Source organism: Microtus oregoni, unplaced genomic scaffold (assembly GCF_018167655.1).
Source record: "Microtus oregoni isolate MIOR12 unplaced genomic scaffold, Mior012 000029F_ref0000214, whole genome shotgun sequence".
Taxonomy (NCBI): domain Eukaryota; kingdom Metazoa; phylum Chordata; class Mammalia; order Rodentia; family Cricetidae; genus Microtus; species Microtus oregoni.
Window position 1 is genome coordinate 17,483,661 of NW_024543088.1, and position 14,652 is coordinate 17,498,312.

The window sequence follows — 14,652 nt, forward strand, 5'->3', positions numbered from 1 at the left end:
CACAAGAGCATTCACTGTACTTAGGACGCTGCAGACGTAAACACGCCGCAGGCAGGAAAGGGACCAGCCCGCCGCGGGTTTCCCGCCAAAGCGCGGTCCTGCTGCAGACTAGCCCATCGGAGGAGAGGGGTGGACAGGGTGAGGCCGCCGCTCTTCCACCGAGACGGCTGCCTACAACTCCCCTGCGGGCGGTGTTGGTGCTTCCCGAAGGCGGAGCTATGCGAGTCTGCCTCTGTGATTGGCCGGGAACTTCCTCTCAGGTCACGCCCACCCCACGCCAAGGGCGCAGAGTGGCGTCTTCCGGAGGCGGAGCTAGGCTCTCTTGCCTCTGTGATTGGCCGGGTGCTGCTGGGCGCTGTGACGACAGAGCGCTTGGCGGGAATCGGCTCTGCAATCCGACCCGGAAAGCTCTGCACGGTGCCGGCTGTACCAGCTAACCCGGATCCAAGTGTCGGGACGACTCGGAGCCAGCTTCTCCTTGTGGCGTTAGGTACCGCAGCACCATGTCGTCCCCGGCGTCGACTCCGAGCCGCCGCAGCAGCCGACGCGGACGAGCCACCCCAACCCAGACGCGTGAGTCCCCTCATCTTTCACTTTCCGCCTCGTGTCTATTCCCGCAGCACCGTGGAATGTCCTGGGGCATCCGAGCCTGGTGCTTGGTTGACAGGCCTGGGCAGATAGTGAGTGGCCTCTGGCCGCTCAGATACTGATGACTGCCTGGGCGCTCACCTCCGGGCTGTCCGGCCTGGGCAGCTCCGTTGTTTAAAAATGCCAACTCCTTTTCTCTCTGTTCGGAGTCGTTTGTGGGTTTGGTTTTTTTGTTTTGTTTTGTTTTTATGTAATAAAACTACTTGAGAGGCACATCCTGAAAGACTAAGCTTGAGCGTTTGATACTATTGTTTTGTTTTGTTTTGCGTGCCGGAAGTGAGAAGTGAGGAGAGCAGCAGGTCGTCTCCCAGCCGGAGACGGAGAGGCGAAGATTCTTCCACTGGCGAGCTGCCGCCGATGCCCACCTCTCCAGGAGCGGACCTGCAGAGCCCAGCTGCACAGAGCGCCCTGTTTTCCAGCCCTCCCCAGATGCATTCCTCAGGTGGGTGTCTGCAGATGTGGGTTACGCTTTGGTCGATAAGAGTCATCAGCGGTCTGGATGGGATGGCTGGTTTAGCAGTTGTTGTGATGCCCAAGCATTTTTCAGTGTGAGCTGGTGTAGATTCTCACTGAAGCAGCTGGGGTGGGAGGCAGAATTGGTACAAGCTATGACCCAATGAGCCAAGGAAGCATATTTTATAGTAGAACTGCATTTTTGGGGTAGGATGTGCTACCGGGATTTCTTCCGTGGTGAAGGTGAATATGTTGTTTTTGTAGCTATTCCTTTGGACTTTGACATTAGTTCGCCGTTGACATATGGCACTCCCAGCTCTCGAGTGGAAGGAACCCCAAGAAGTGGGGTGAGAGGCACCCCAGTGAGGCAGAGGCCAGACCTGGGCTCGGCTCGGAAGGGTCTGCAGGTGGATCTGCAGTCTGACGGAGTGAGTACGGAGCAGCTCTGGGAGCGGGACGTTTCTGGAGCCTAAGGTAGGTAGTTCCGTTAACCTGTTTCTGTCGTCTCCTCCGTAGACAGCTGCCGAAGACATCGCAGCAAGCGAACAGTCTCTAGGCCAAAAACTTGTGATTTGGGGGACAGATGTGAATGTGGCAACATGCAAAGAAAATTTCCAGGTAAGCTTATGGATACTAAAAACATCCCTGAGACTTGGGGAGAACGTGCTGGTCATCTTATGTTGGTAGCCATGATGTAGAGCAGCAAGTTGTTTGTGGTGTAGAATTTTATTTCTAAAATAATTTGTTATGCAAAACATGGTGATACACTTTTTATTAAGATTTTGATACTTTGAGATGGTTTCTCTGTGTAGCCCTGGCTATTTTGGAACTCGAAGCTGACTTCAAACTCAGAGATCCACCTGTCTCTGCCTCTCTGCGAGTACCACCAACTAGGTGGTAATACTTATTTTAGCATTTGGGCAGAGGATTACTGGAAGTTCAAGGCCAGCCTGGGTTTATAGTAAGAACCCTGTCTCAAACCCAAAGAAGAAATTCTCTATCTCTGTATGTGTTCATATAGCCATAGATTTAAAATTTTTTTCTTTCATATAGTTATTGTTGGGGGGAGGGGACATGCCATGCATGGCTTTTATGTGAAGGTTAGAGGCCACTTTGCAGGGGCTGGTTCTTTCCACTGTGTGGGTTTGGAGATAGAACTGAGGTCATCAGGCTTCTAGGCGAGCATCCTTAACTACTGAGCCATCTTGCTGGTCTAAATTCTGCATTTTAATAATAACTACATGTTTTAAGTTCATTAAGCTTAATACTTTTTTTTTTTACTCCACATCAAGCGATTCCTTCAATGTTTTACTGATCCTCTGGCCAAAGAAGAAGAAAGTGTTGGCATAGATATTACTCAACCTTTGTACATGCAAAGACTTGGAGAGGTAATCAAGTGTGATTTACAAATGGAAGTTTTGTGTTTTGAGATAATAAAATTAGTGAAATATGACTTCTTCATTTGCCTTACAGATTAATATTACAGGGGAACCATTTTTAAATGTGAACTGTGAACACATAAAGTCATTTGGCAAAAATATGTATAGACAACTCATCTCCTACCCACAGGTAAGAATTGATTTGAGCTTCATGGTTATAGTAAACATTTGCAAGGAATGTTCCTAGCAGCAGAATTGCATTAGGTTAAAGACTGCTTCCAAAGGTTGACTATTCTTAAAGAAAACCATGTTTTACTGCATTTAAAGTGAGGATTTTTTTCTTCACTAATTAGTAGTGTTCCTTAAAAATAGTGACTCTTACCAGCGATTTCTTGGATTTCATGAAGTAAATTATCTCTTTTCAGGGGGTGTTAATCAGAAGCTGTTGAGGTAAGGTAGTGTTCAGGGTAGCTTTGTAGCTGAAGATGACCTTGAACTCCTGATTTCTTGGTTTCTGACCCCTGGGGCTGGAGTTACGAGGTCTTATGACCTACCTGATTTGGTGCTAGGACTTGAACTTGAGTCTCCTCAGAGCAAAAAGTACTGTCAACTTCTGAGTTATCTCTTCAGCCCCTATATCTTTATATTCATATTTACAGGAGGTCATACCAACCTTTGACATGGCGGTCAATGAGATCTTCTTTGAGCGTTACCCTGACTCCATTTTAGAACATCAGATTCAAGTAAGACCTTTTAATGCATTGAAGACAAAGAGTATGAGAAACCTGAATCCAGAAGGTAATATATTTAGTAGTAGTAAATGTCTTATGTGGGAAGAAACATCAAGAATTGTGTAGTGGGTAGTGATAGCATTAAATTATAAATTGAAAAGATTTATTATTCTGTATACTTTTGTGAACTTATTGTGCATTTCTCTAACTTAACTGAAGTATCTGATATAAAAGAAATTGTAATACTCTACTGTAAAAGTGAATTTATTGAAATACAATAAATTTCTAGTTACTAGGTATGCACTTTTTTAAGATTTTATTTATTAAGTATATAATGTTCTACCTGAATGTATGTCCACACACCAGAAGAGGGTTGTGAGCCACCATGTAGTTGCTGGGAATTGAACTCAGGACCTCTAGAAAAGCAGCCAGTGCTCTTAACCTCTGAGCCACCTTTCCAGCCCTGGTACACATGTTCTTAGTCACTGAAGAAATCAAATACATGATTCCCCAGCCTTAAACTTTAAAGAATTCCGGCTTGCAAAGTAAATAAAACATAAAGTGTCTGTGCCTCGGGGAAAGAACAAAGTTCTGCACCTGTAGAGGAAAAATTGGTTATGAAAGAGAAATTTGGGTAATAGGGTCTGAAAGGTGAATATGGAGGAATTCCTTCTAGATGACGGACTGGAGGGACGATAGAAAACTGCCTGTGAGAGATGGCAAGTGTGGGTGATTGAAGTAGGGATTTTGGAGACAGTGTTGGGGATCAAAAACCCTAATTATAAACTGCTTAGAATGTCAAAGAATTTAGGCTTTTACTCCTCATACTGGGTCGCCTTACCCAGTCTTAATACATGGGGAGGTGCTTAGTCTTTTGGGGGAGGTTGTTGTTTGTTTGCTTGTTTTGTTTTTTCAAGACAGGGTTTCTCTGTGTAGCTCTGGCTGTCCTGGAACTGTAACTTGATATGCGACGTTTTGTTGATACTCCAGGGAGATCTGCCCTTTCCTAAACAGAAACTGAGCAGTGTATTGGTGGGAACAGATAGGGAGGGGTAAAAGGGAAGGACTGGGGGGAGAGGAGGGAGCTAAAACTGCAAGCAGGTTGTAAAATAAATAAATTGAAAATGGGTTTTGTTTCAAAATAAGTAAAGAGATGTTTAAAAGAGAAAGATTTTGCCACTTAACATAATTCCATGAAGTTCTTGTATGAATTCAATTAGACTGATAGTGGCTCAATTATGGGACATCAGGATCCTAATCTAGATAGTCCTTGGCATTATAAACAGGACAGAATGACATTTTTCCGTGTGTGGAGATTGGAATGTAGTTGTTTTTTAAAACTAATAAGAATGCCTCTGCAGATAAATGTGTTAAGATTGTAAAGTATCTTCCATAACAAAATAATAGAGGCAATTAACATGAGCAGGACTTTTTTTTTTTGGTATTTGTTAAAGAACCATAATTTTCTGTTCTAAAATTAGCTCCTTACATCACCTTTTTAGTGAGATGTTAGAGACCTTAAGAGAAGGCATACCATACTTTAAAAAGAACTTGTAGGAAAGGCCTGAGATATAAGTTGGTGGTAGAACACTTATCTATGTGCCAACTATAAAAAAGAAAAGGACAAACAAAAGGAGTGTAAAAGAAGTGATGACTGCTAAGAGGCAAAGTGCTTTTATTCCTGTAGGCACTGACCACAAAATGTGTGTGGTGCATGTTGAGGACATCTTTACGTCCTTGCTCCATTCTATAGGTAACGGAGAGAGAGGCTCAGGGCATCCCCAAGGTCATACATACTTTGCCCATGTTGTCTTGGTATGGAGTCCAGACTGTTCTTGTGTATTATATGTTGATTTTTTTGTAGCATGTGCCATGTAGGGTATCATTTCTTAAGAGCTGTTTTGTTATCAGAAGGGTTTTTTACTGAGTAGGGCTCAGCAAGTAGGCTAGGCTCGCTGGCTAGCCTACAAGTCCTAAAGATCCTCCTGTTATTTTTTCCTCCCCAGTGCTGAAATTACAAGTATGCCCCCAACCCCAACATTTCCAGCCCAAAATTTTTACCTGACATTCAGGTCCTACAGGTAATTTTTAAAGTGAGGTGAGAGGCTGGGGGACAAACTGTACCTACACATCAAATTTCTCACCTGTTGTCTACTAAACAGGACACCTGAGGAAGAAAGAGCCAGATACGGGCCAGAAAGATGGCTCAGTGGTTAAAGATGCCAAGTCTGACCATTTGAGTTAGATCCCCAGGACCCACACAGTAGGAGAGAAATCTGACTCTGATCTCCACACTTGGCACCGTGGCAGGCATGTGTTCAAATACACTGTGAATACATAAGTAAATAAAAAGTAAAGAAGTTATTGAAAAGGATCAGAAGTATACTGTTGTTGAGGGGAAAGAAGGCTGAATATAGGAAGGACATTCTAGGCTAGTCCATTACTGGCTGCAGTGCATGCTGTGTTTCCCTTGGTCATCCACAATTCTACTTGAGTTAAGAGTTCTGCCTTAGTTTAGTGGTAGACCCTTGTCTGGGTGGGCTGAGAGACACTCCTGGTCACAAACAAACCTCTCTCCTTTTACAGACATTGATCAGCTCATCACTATCAGTGGCATGGTCATCAGGACATCACAGCTGATTCCTGAGATGCAGGAGGCCTTCTTCCAATGCCAAGTGTGTGCCCATACCACCCGGGTGGAGATAGACCGAGGCCGCATTGCTGAGCCCTGCTCTTGTGCACACTGCCACACCAGCCACAGCATGGCACTGATCCACAACCGATCCCTGTTCTCTGATAAGCAAATGGTATGTGGCCACTCTGTACCCAGTGGTTCCCCAACACAGTGCTGCCTGTGTTCGGCCTCTGTCAATCTACCCTCAACCTTCCTAAATGGAGTTCAGCTCTTTGCATCTTAGAGTGTTGGTTTTGTTGATGACTGGAATTTGGAGCACACTGAGGCTTCAGTACTGGTATGCTATGTTTCAAACACTGTTAGTATAGGCTGTACAAAGTTTTGTAGTTCTTTTGGCTTTGTTTACCTCGGTACTTTTTTTTGTTTCAAATTCTCTCTTGCTTCCTTCAGATCAAACTTCAAGAATCTCCTGAAGACATGCCTGCTGGGCAGACACCTCACACTATTGTTCTTTTTGCCCACAATGATCTTGTAGACAAGGTTCAGCCAGGGGACAGAGTGAATGTCACAGGTAAGAATGTAGGGTTTTTTTGTTGTTGTTTTTGTTTTTCGAGACAGGGTTTCCCTGTAGCTTGGGAGCCTATCCTGAAACTTGCTCTGTAGACCAGGCTAGCCTCGAACTCACAGAGATCCCCCTGCCTCTGCCTCTGAAGTACTGGGATTAAAGGCGTGTGCCACCACTGCCCGGCCCACTGTTTGACTTTTAAGTTCTCAGACGCATATTTTAGATCTCATGTCCTGGTGGGCACTTGCTATGTGTCTCAGATTGGTTGTCTCATGTTGATGCCATGAGAGCAGCTTCAGTAGTGTGGATTGGATTCAGCCTGCCTAGTTCGGGGACAGAGCACCAACATGGGACTCATGAGTGCTTTTCTAATCATTTCCTACATGTCCAGCTACGGGCTAACTTTACTTATGGAGTAGAGCAGGGCAGAGCACTTTGTCCCCATGGGAAAGCTATTGCTGAGTTACTGATTGTTGCAGTTCGTGTTTCTAGATTCTAAATGTTGTTGCTTCATGCAAAAAATGTTCTTATATTCAGTGTGTGGCAGGCTTTCCACAGTTCAGAGGAATGTAGGTATTTGGTCAAGGGTGGTGAGTCAAAAACAACATTGTTCTTCATTGGGAACTGAGCCCAAGTATCTCTGGCTTCTGGGTCTGGGGCTCATTGTCCCAGCAACTCAATGAGTCAGGATTTTTTCCCCAACATAAGAGAGACATGCAGTCCCAGTTTTGCCCCACAATTACCCTAACACCTTTGCTAAGATATTTAATCCAAGGTTGGTGTCCTCAGCTGTATCTTCAGTATTCTATCATAGTAGGTGCCCAGAGGAACAAAACTGGGCGATTTCAGGTGTCATTAATATCACCTGGTCTACATTGCTCTATGGGTGAAGTGTGATCTGCTTTGCGTTTTTAAAATGTTATGCAAATGCTGTTTTGTTTTGTTTTAATTTTAAATCAGAAGATAGCTTGTGGGAGCCAGTTCTCTTGTTCTTCCACGTGGGGCCTAAAGATTGCACTCAGATCATCAGGTTTGATGTGCCTTTACCTGCTGAGCACCTCGCTAGCTCTCTTTTCTGTTTTAAATGAGAATTGCATTGTCTTGTTAAAGGACCACAGTCTGTGAGGGTGAGCTGTGGATAGATTTAGTCCTCAAAAGTCAGGGCCTGGGTCAGTGGTGCTTGCTGTGCAAATCAGCTCTGAGTTCCTTCCCCCGGGTCCCACTTGCTGGAAGGAGAACCAACTCCCAAAAGCCAGCTGCTGACCTTCGAGTGCATACACTCAGGCATCTCACACTATTATAAGTTGAAACTTTGATTTTTTTTTTTTTTAAGCAGCTGGAAACAGAATTAGAATGGAGTTCTAATGGAATTCTAACAAAATTAGAGTGGAGTTCAGGGCTAGTTTGAAATTCAAAGAAAAACATTAGATATACCAGTTTAGAAAACCCTTCCTTCTGGAAGCTGAAGAGATAGCTACATGATTAAGTGCACCTGCTGTTCTTCTGGAGGACCTGGGTTCAATTTCCCATGTGGCAGCTCACAACTGTCTATAACTCCAGACATAACTCACACACACATACATGCAGGCAAAACACCAATGCACATAAAAATAAATATAAAAAAGAAAACCCTCCCTTAGAGAATGTATACATTAGAGTAGCTAAAGTATTATTTATCACTTAGTTTCTCTCTAAATTACTTTCTTTGGTGATGCTTTTGGGGACACAGGTATGAGGATTGGATTGGCTTGTCGTGCTAGGGATCAAGCCAGGGCTTTGGACATCCTTAGCATTCTCTGCTAGGGAGCTACATCTCCAGCCCTTAATTAGGTTCATGAAAAGATCTCAGAAAACGTCCTATTCCTAGTTGATCCCCAAGTTGTTATTTTTCCTTCACCTCTGAGTCAGTAGTCTGTCTTGCTATTCGTTATTTTTAAAAGAATTGAGCTTTTTGTATTTTTATTTTTAAATTTTTGGTGTAGGCTTTAACGTTTTATTCCAGGTGATGACTAAGGAATTACTAAGTGATTTAGCCTAGGGAAATGACATTACTAACCTTTTTTACAAATAGCCTGCTCTCATTTTGTCCCTAGAACAATTGTGCACAAAGTATTTATGCACAGATAGTTCCCTAAGTTCATCTAGAACAGATGCATACAAATAGGTGCCCGTTTCTTCTGTTTCTTAATGTTCTTAATGTAGGCCTTAGCCGGAAGGCCAACTAGTAATGGATGTTTAAGTGAGATGCAGCCCCCAGCAGCTGCACATTGCCTTTTCTGTCCACTGAGCCTACAGTGGGAGAAGTAGTAAAGCTGAGTCTCTTGTAAATGTTCTTAGGCATATATCGAGCAGTACCTATCCGAGTCAATCCAAGAGTGAGCAACGTGAAGTCTGTCTATAAAACCCACATTGATGTCATTCATTATCGGAAAACTGATGCAAAACGCCTGCATGGCCTTGATGAAGAAGCAGAACAGAAACTTTTTTCAGAGAACCGTGTGAAATTGCTTAAGGAACTTTCCAGGAAACCAGACATTTATGAGCGACTTGCTTCAGCTTTGGCTCCCAGCATTTATGAACATGAAGATATAAAGAAGGTAAAAATGGAGTTTTTAACTTGAGATTAAGATTTACAATTCTTTGGGATCAAGTAGTTCAAAAAAATCCATTTACCACTGCTACCAACTCCCAAAGATAAGCACTGTTTGAGCTATGACAACAAGGCACTGACCCCTACCTCAGTTGTTAGATGAATGTTACTGTTTTGTTGTGTATATATTCATCTCTGTGCTGTGCGCGTTTGTGTCCCTCAACCTAAGAGGTTACATGAGATCAGAGCAGAGGTTATTCTGGGTAAGTCCTAGAATGATACTGTCTTAGGTTTAAATTGGTTAGGAATAATTTAGAGTGACCAGAGCACTCTCAGATGGCTTTGGTCACACCTTCAGCTTATAAGTTAGAAAAGTACCTCTAAACCGGAAGAAAAAACTATTACTCTACAAAGTGAATGTTTAGATGTGTTTGTGCATTTTTTTTTTTAAAGGGAATCTTGCTTCAGCTCTTTGGTGGAACAAGAAAGGATTTCAGTCACACTGGAAGGGGCAAATTCCGTGCCGAGATCAACATCCTTCTATGTGGTGACCCTGGTACCAGCAAGTCCCAACTGCTGCAGTATGTATACAACCTGGTCCCCAGAGGCCAGTACACATCTGGAAAGGGCTCCAGTGCAGTTGGCCTCACAGCCTACGTGATGAAAGACCCTGAGACCAGGCAGCTAGTCCTACAGACAGGTGCTCTTGTCTTGAGTGACAATGGCATATGTTGCATTGATGAGTTTGACAAAATGAATGAAAGTACAAGGTCTGTACTGCATGAAGTCATGGAACAACAGACTCTGTCCATTGCAAAGGTGAGTGGTGATGTCCACGTTGACTACAGACTCTGCAATGATGCCTGCTCACATTTCAATTAAACTTCTGTGTTGAAACCTACATTGGCTGCTTTTACTCACTAAGTGTAAAGCCAGTAAGCTTTAGTTTGTGTTGAAGTTACTATGAGTGTTGTGTTTGCTTTCTGATTTTAAAGATGTGTGACTGACTACAGGGGGTTAGAGAGATGCCTCAATAGTTAAGTAACTACTAAGTTACTTAGCTGTTAAGTGGCTGCTTGACCAGAAAACTTGGGTTTGATTCCCAGCACCCACATTCAGCTCACAACCTTTTGTCATCTGTAGCTCCAGTTCCAAGGGAACTAGTGCCCTCTTCTGACCTCCAAGGTTACCAAGTGCACATATAATGCACATTCAGGCAAAACACTCAATATATAGAATGAAATTTAATTAAAGACAAATGTAGCTACGGAATGCATATGTCTTAAGGTCAGTCCTAGGTATGAATCTAAGGACAGAGTCCATCTGTGTGCACTGAAGTCAGTGAGGCTCTTGGCAAGCAGAACCAGCAAAGCAAATGATGATTAGTAAGAGGTCAGATGAAGATGGCTTTCTTCCTTGTGGGGGTCAGGAAAAGGCTTCTAACTGCAGTGCTTCCTTTGATAGGCTGGAATCATCTGTCAGCTTAATGCACGCACATCTGTCCTGGCAGCAGCAAATCCTATCGAGTCTCAGTGGAACCCTAAAAAAACAACCATTGAAAATATCCAACTACCTCATACATTGTTGTCAAGGTACTGAAACATTTCTGTATGATGCGTCTGTTGGCTTATTCATACAATTATCAGCAGGAGATTGAAAAGAAAACAGTAAGAGTCAGTGACTGCTGCCAATCTATTAACATTAAACAATGATTCAGATGTGGTTGGTCAGAGCTCTTGGCAAGATTTATCTGTTCAATTATTTTACTAAATTTGTTTTGTCTCTGATGGTGCTAGGGATTTAATGAAGGCCTCATGTGTTAGGCAAGTGCTGTATCACTGAAGTACACTCCTTTTGAAAAAGTTATTCTCAGAATAGTTGAAGGGTTTTTAAGATTTATTTATTTATATGTATACAGTGTTCAGCCTGTATATATGCCTGCAGGCCAGAGGACACCAGATCTAATTAGAGATGTTTGTGAGCCACCATGTGGTTGCTGGGAATTGAAAGCATGACTTCTAGAAGAACAGCCAGTGCTCTTAACCGTTGAGCAGCCTTTCTAGCTAAGTTGAAGATATTTTTACCTAAGTATACTTAATCCTGAATTATAGTAACATTTCTCAAAGAAAATCTTAACATCTTTGACTTTGCTCTTATCTAGGCAAGGCTAAGGATTGGTTGGTTGGTATGTGACGGCCCTCTGTTGGCACGTATATAGTACAGTTGATAAGTGACTTAAATACCTCTAGGTCCTATATATAGGTATGTTGGTGTCTCAACAATAAAGACAGTGTTTTTCCTCTGTCAGGTTTGATCTTATCTTCCTCATGCTGGACCCTCAGGATGAGGCATATGACCGGCGTCTGGCTCATCACCTGGTTTCACTGTACTACCAAAGTGAGGAGCAGGTGGAGGAGGAGTTCCTGGACATGGCAGTGCTGAAGGACTACATCGCATATGCACATAGTACCATCATGCCCCGGCTGAGTGAGGAGGCCAGCCAGGCCCTCATTGAGGTAACCAGACTCTGGATAAGTTAGCTACCTGTTTCTCTTAACTTCTTCCCTTGTTTTGAAAAAGAAAAAGTTGGTGGTTGATTCACACATACTTACAAGAGGAGCAGGAATGTGGTAGGGCTTCTTTGGGCTGAGTATTGTGATATGGCATCCTAGCTGGGTTCTAAAAGACTTAGTGGGGGTGAGAGATGATATGTAATTTTTCATTTGTATCATAAAATAAAATACTACATGCAAAATTAATTGTCTTTGGAACATTGTATCTTCAGACATCTTTTACATGCCTTATAAAATGGGTCTCATGGGCAGTCTTTTGCCAAGCCTTTTCCTACGGGCTCTCTGATTCATTCCTTTCCTCTCCCACTATTTCCTTTGTTGTGGCTGTTGTTATTGTGTGTGTCTGTGTTTGGTGCTGGGGATTATACCCATGGGGGTTTAAACATGCATTCTTCTAAATACACTGCCAGCCTTTTAATCGCTCTTTTTCATGCCTACCTGTACAGCTATCCTGACATCACCATACATGGATGTAACAATCCTCTAGGGTTCTGTTTCTGTTTGTGTGTGTAAGGCTCCAACCAACCCTTAATGAATCCAAGTCCCTGGCCCAGATCCATTTTGTAACTACATTGTAGGTAGATAGGCTTTCATTTGTTTCACAGAACCCTAACTGCTCAAGGTCATCCATGAAACTGAAGGTCTTGTCAGCAGTGGCTTCATTTTGTTGTTTCTATCTTTTCTAGGCTTATGTGAACATGAGGAAGATCGGTAGTAGCCGGGGAATGGTTTCTGCTTACCCTCGACAGCTAGAGTCATTAATTCGATTAGCAGAAGCCCATGCTAAAGTGAGATTTTCAGACAAAGTTGAAGCAATTGATGTGGAAGAGGCAAAACGCCTTCACCGGGAAGCTCTGAAACAGTCTGCCACTGACCCCCGCACTGGCATTGTGGATATATCTATTCTTACTACAGGTTTGTTACTTGCTTTGAACAAAAAGACTTAAAATCAAAAGGGATTCTGTCTCCTCTGGCATCGTGCTACTTATTAAAGTCCATTTCAAGGGAGAATAGGGCATGTACATTTGCTCACCTCTAGTCCCAGGTAAGCAGAAGGCTCAGGCAAGAAGGTCCTTGAGCTCAGGAGTTCTAGGCAAACTGAGGCAGGATAGCAAGACCCTGTCTCAAAATAAAAAGAATTTGTTCTCCTAATAAGTATGATTACACTTGCTACGCAGCTTACGTCGTATGCTTTCAGTGGCAATTAGCTATTGATATGTAAAATAATTGAAATAACAAAAACTCATGCTCTTGAAAATGCTCTGGCATTTGGCTGTTTTCCTACCTACCTTGGCAATACTACAAAAGGAATGTGGGAATCTGTAACGTTTTACTTCCTCGTGGCAGAAATATTTTCAATTATTTCTTTTTGAAATAGGGATGAGTGCCACTTCTCGTAAACGAAAAGAAGAATTGGCAGAAGCATTGAGGAAACTTATTTTATCTAAGGGTAAAACACCAGCCTTAAAATACCAGCAACTTTTTGAGGATATTCGGGGACAGTCTGACACAGTAAGTATTTATATATATGTAAGTAATAAATGTTAATAAGAGTTAAGATGGCCTCTTCCATAAACACAGTATCAAAAATACATAATTAAAATTTTAGTATACTTGTTTGGATTTTAGATTTGTTTTAGGGAAGAAATATCTGTATGACCTTTTACAATTAATTAAAGATGAACCTTTAGTGAAAGAAAAGCTGTATGGGTTGAAGTGAAAGTCCGCTTGTTTTTCCTTTGTCTTCATAACACTTCTTCACTTACTCTTGACCGCACTGCATGATGGTGGCAGAGCTTAGAAAGGCACCTGGTCCTTTGAAAAAAACGTTTGCCATCCCTGATTTACAGCATGAAAAATATGTGCAAGTGGGTTGGTGAGACGGCTCAGTGCGTAAAAAAGATAGCTGTCACTAAGGCTGACCACCTGAGTCTAGTCTGGACCCCACGTGGCAGAGGGAGTGAACCGACTTGGCCAGTTGTCCTTTGGCTTTCATTGATGCACCAGCTCTCACACACACAGGAACACAAAGAAATATGATGTATATAAAATTTAGCAAAATGAGTTGTCTACAACCACCAAAATGACAGACATTTTTGTGTCTAAAAGGAAGGTTTCAACGTGTGACATTTTGTTCCTAGGCAATTACCAAAGATATGTTTGAAGAAGCCCTGCGTGCTTTGGCTGATGATGACTTCTTGACGGTGACTGGGAAAACTGTCCGCTTGCTCTGAGCTGTGTGATCATTGGTCTGGAGTTGGTTGCTGTTTTTAATGCAAACAGTCTGAAAGGCAGTATTCCACCACATAAAAGTTTTCTATCCTGTGATGCATTTTTTATTTACATTTTAAATTATCACTATATACAGTAGAGACTGCTTTCTTGATGCTCTGCTTTACTTAAGCACCTATTTGCACACAGAGTCTAAGCCCAGTTTTGGAGAAGGTTTTTAATGGGGGGCTTTGCTTTTGTTGTGTTGCAGTGCAGGGGATGAAGCTAAGGGTACCTGTATGCTATGAATGCAAGCTAAGCCCCAGTGTGTAGAGAATTTTGTAACTGGAAATAACTGATGACCAGGACACTGATGTGATGATGAGCTAGTGACTCTAGCACCTGGATTTAACTGTATAGAGGCTTCTCTGTAACTGTTACTAGAACAAGAATGTGATTGAAAATTACTAAATTCCAAATTGGTTTCTACTTTTTCCTAATATGTAAAACTTTTTCCTAAATAAATGATAGAGAAAGTAATACTTGGGTGTTTAATAGTATTTCTCATTAAGAAAAGAACTAAATACTGTATTCTTGGAGTCATAATGGTCCTTTATAGGTTATAAAAGAAAGAAATCAAGATATAATGAATTACATTAACCCTTTTAGATCCTAGCAAACATTATTCTCAACCATGTAGCTTTAAATTTTTATGTAAATATTACTAGAATAAATCTCTAAGCCATTTGAATTATATGAATTAGATTTTAATGTAACTTGGAATCAGTTCTCACTGGTAGTGTTCATAGATCTAAAAATGAATGCTGATACAGCATTCAGATGTTGGTACTGAAATGCTGTATTTCA

The 14,652-nt window shown here is 42.2% G+C and overlaps 1 protein-coding gene across 1 annotated transcript; it reads left to right on the forward strand.

The window, feature by feature from the left end:
- Positions 1-382: 382 nt before the first annotated feature.
- Mcm4 (minichromosome maintenance complex component 4) lies at positions 383-14,442 on the forward strand. Its single transcript, XM_041678050.1, has 16 exons — positions 383-573; positions 926-1,090; positions 1,366-1,529; positions 1,618-1,719; positions 2,394-2,489; positions 2,575-2,670; positions 3,140-3,278; positions 5,798-6,018; positions 6,297-6,417; positions 8,749-9,008; positions 9,455-9,820; positions 10,466-10,593; positions 11,310-11,517; positions 12,261-12,489; positions 12,953-13,086; positions 13,716-14,442. The coding sequence occupies exons 1-16, from the start codon at positions 504-506 to the stop codon at positions 13,806-13,808; spliced, it is 2,592 nt and encodes an 863-aa protein (XP_041533984.1). The 5' UTR covers positions 383-503; the 3' UTR covers positions 13,809-14,442.
- The last annotated feature ends 210 nt before the right edge of the window (positions 14,443-14,652 follow it).

Bases quoted from the DNA above. Each gene is read 5' to 3' on its own strand.
- Mcm4 (XM_041678050.1), top strand. From the start codon at position 504: ATGTCGTCCCCGGCGTCGACTCCGAGCCGCCGCAGCAGCCGACGCGGA. The intron at 3,279-5,797 runs GTAATATATTTA...CTCCTTTTACAG, and splicing joins GAGAAACCTGAATCCAGAAG to ACATTGATCAGCTCATCACT. The intron at 10,594-11,309 runs GTACTGAAACAT...TTCCTCTGTCAG, and splicing joins CCTCATACATTGTTGTCAAG to GTTTGATCTTATCTTCCTCA.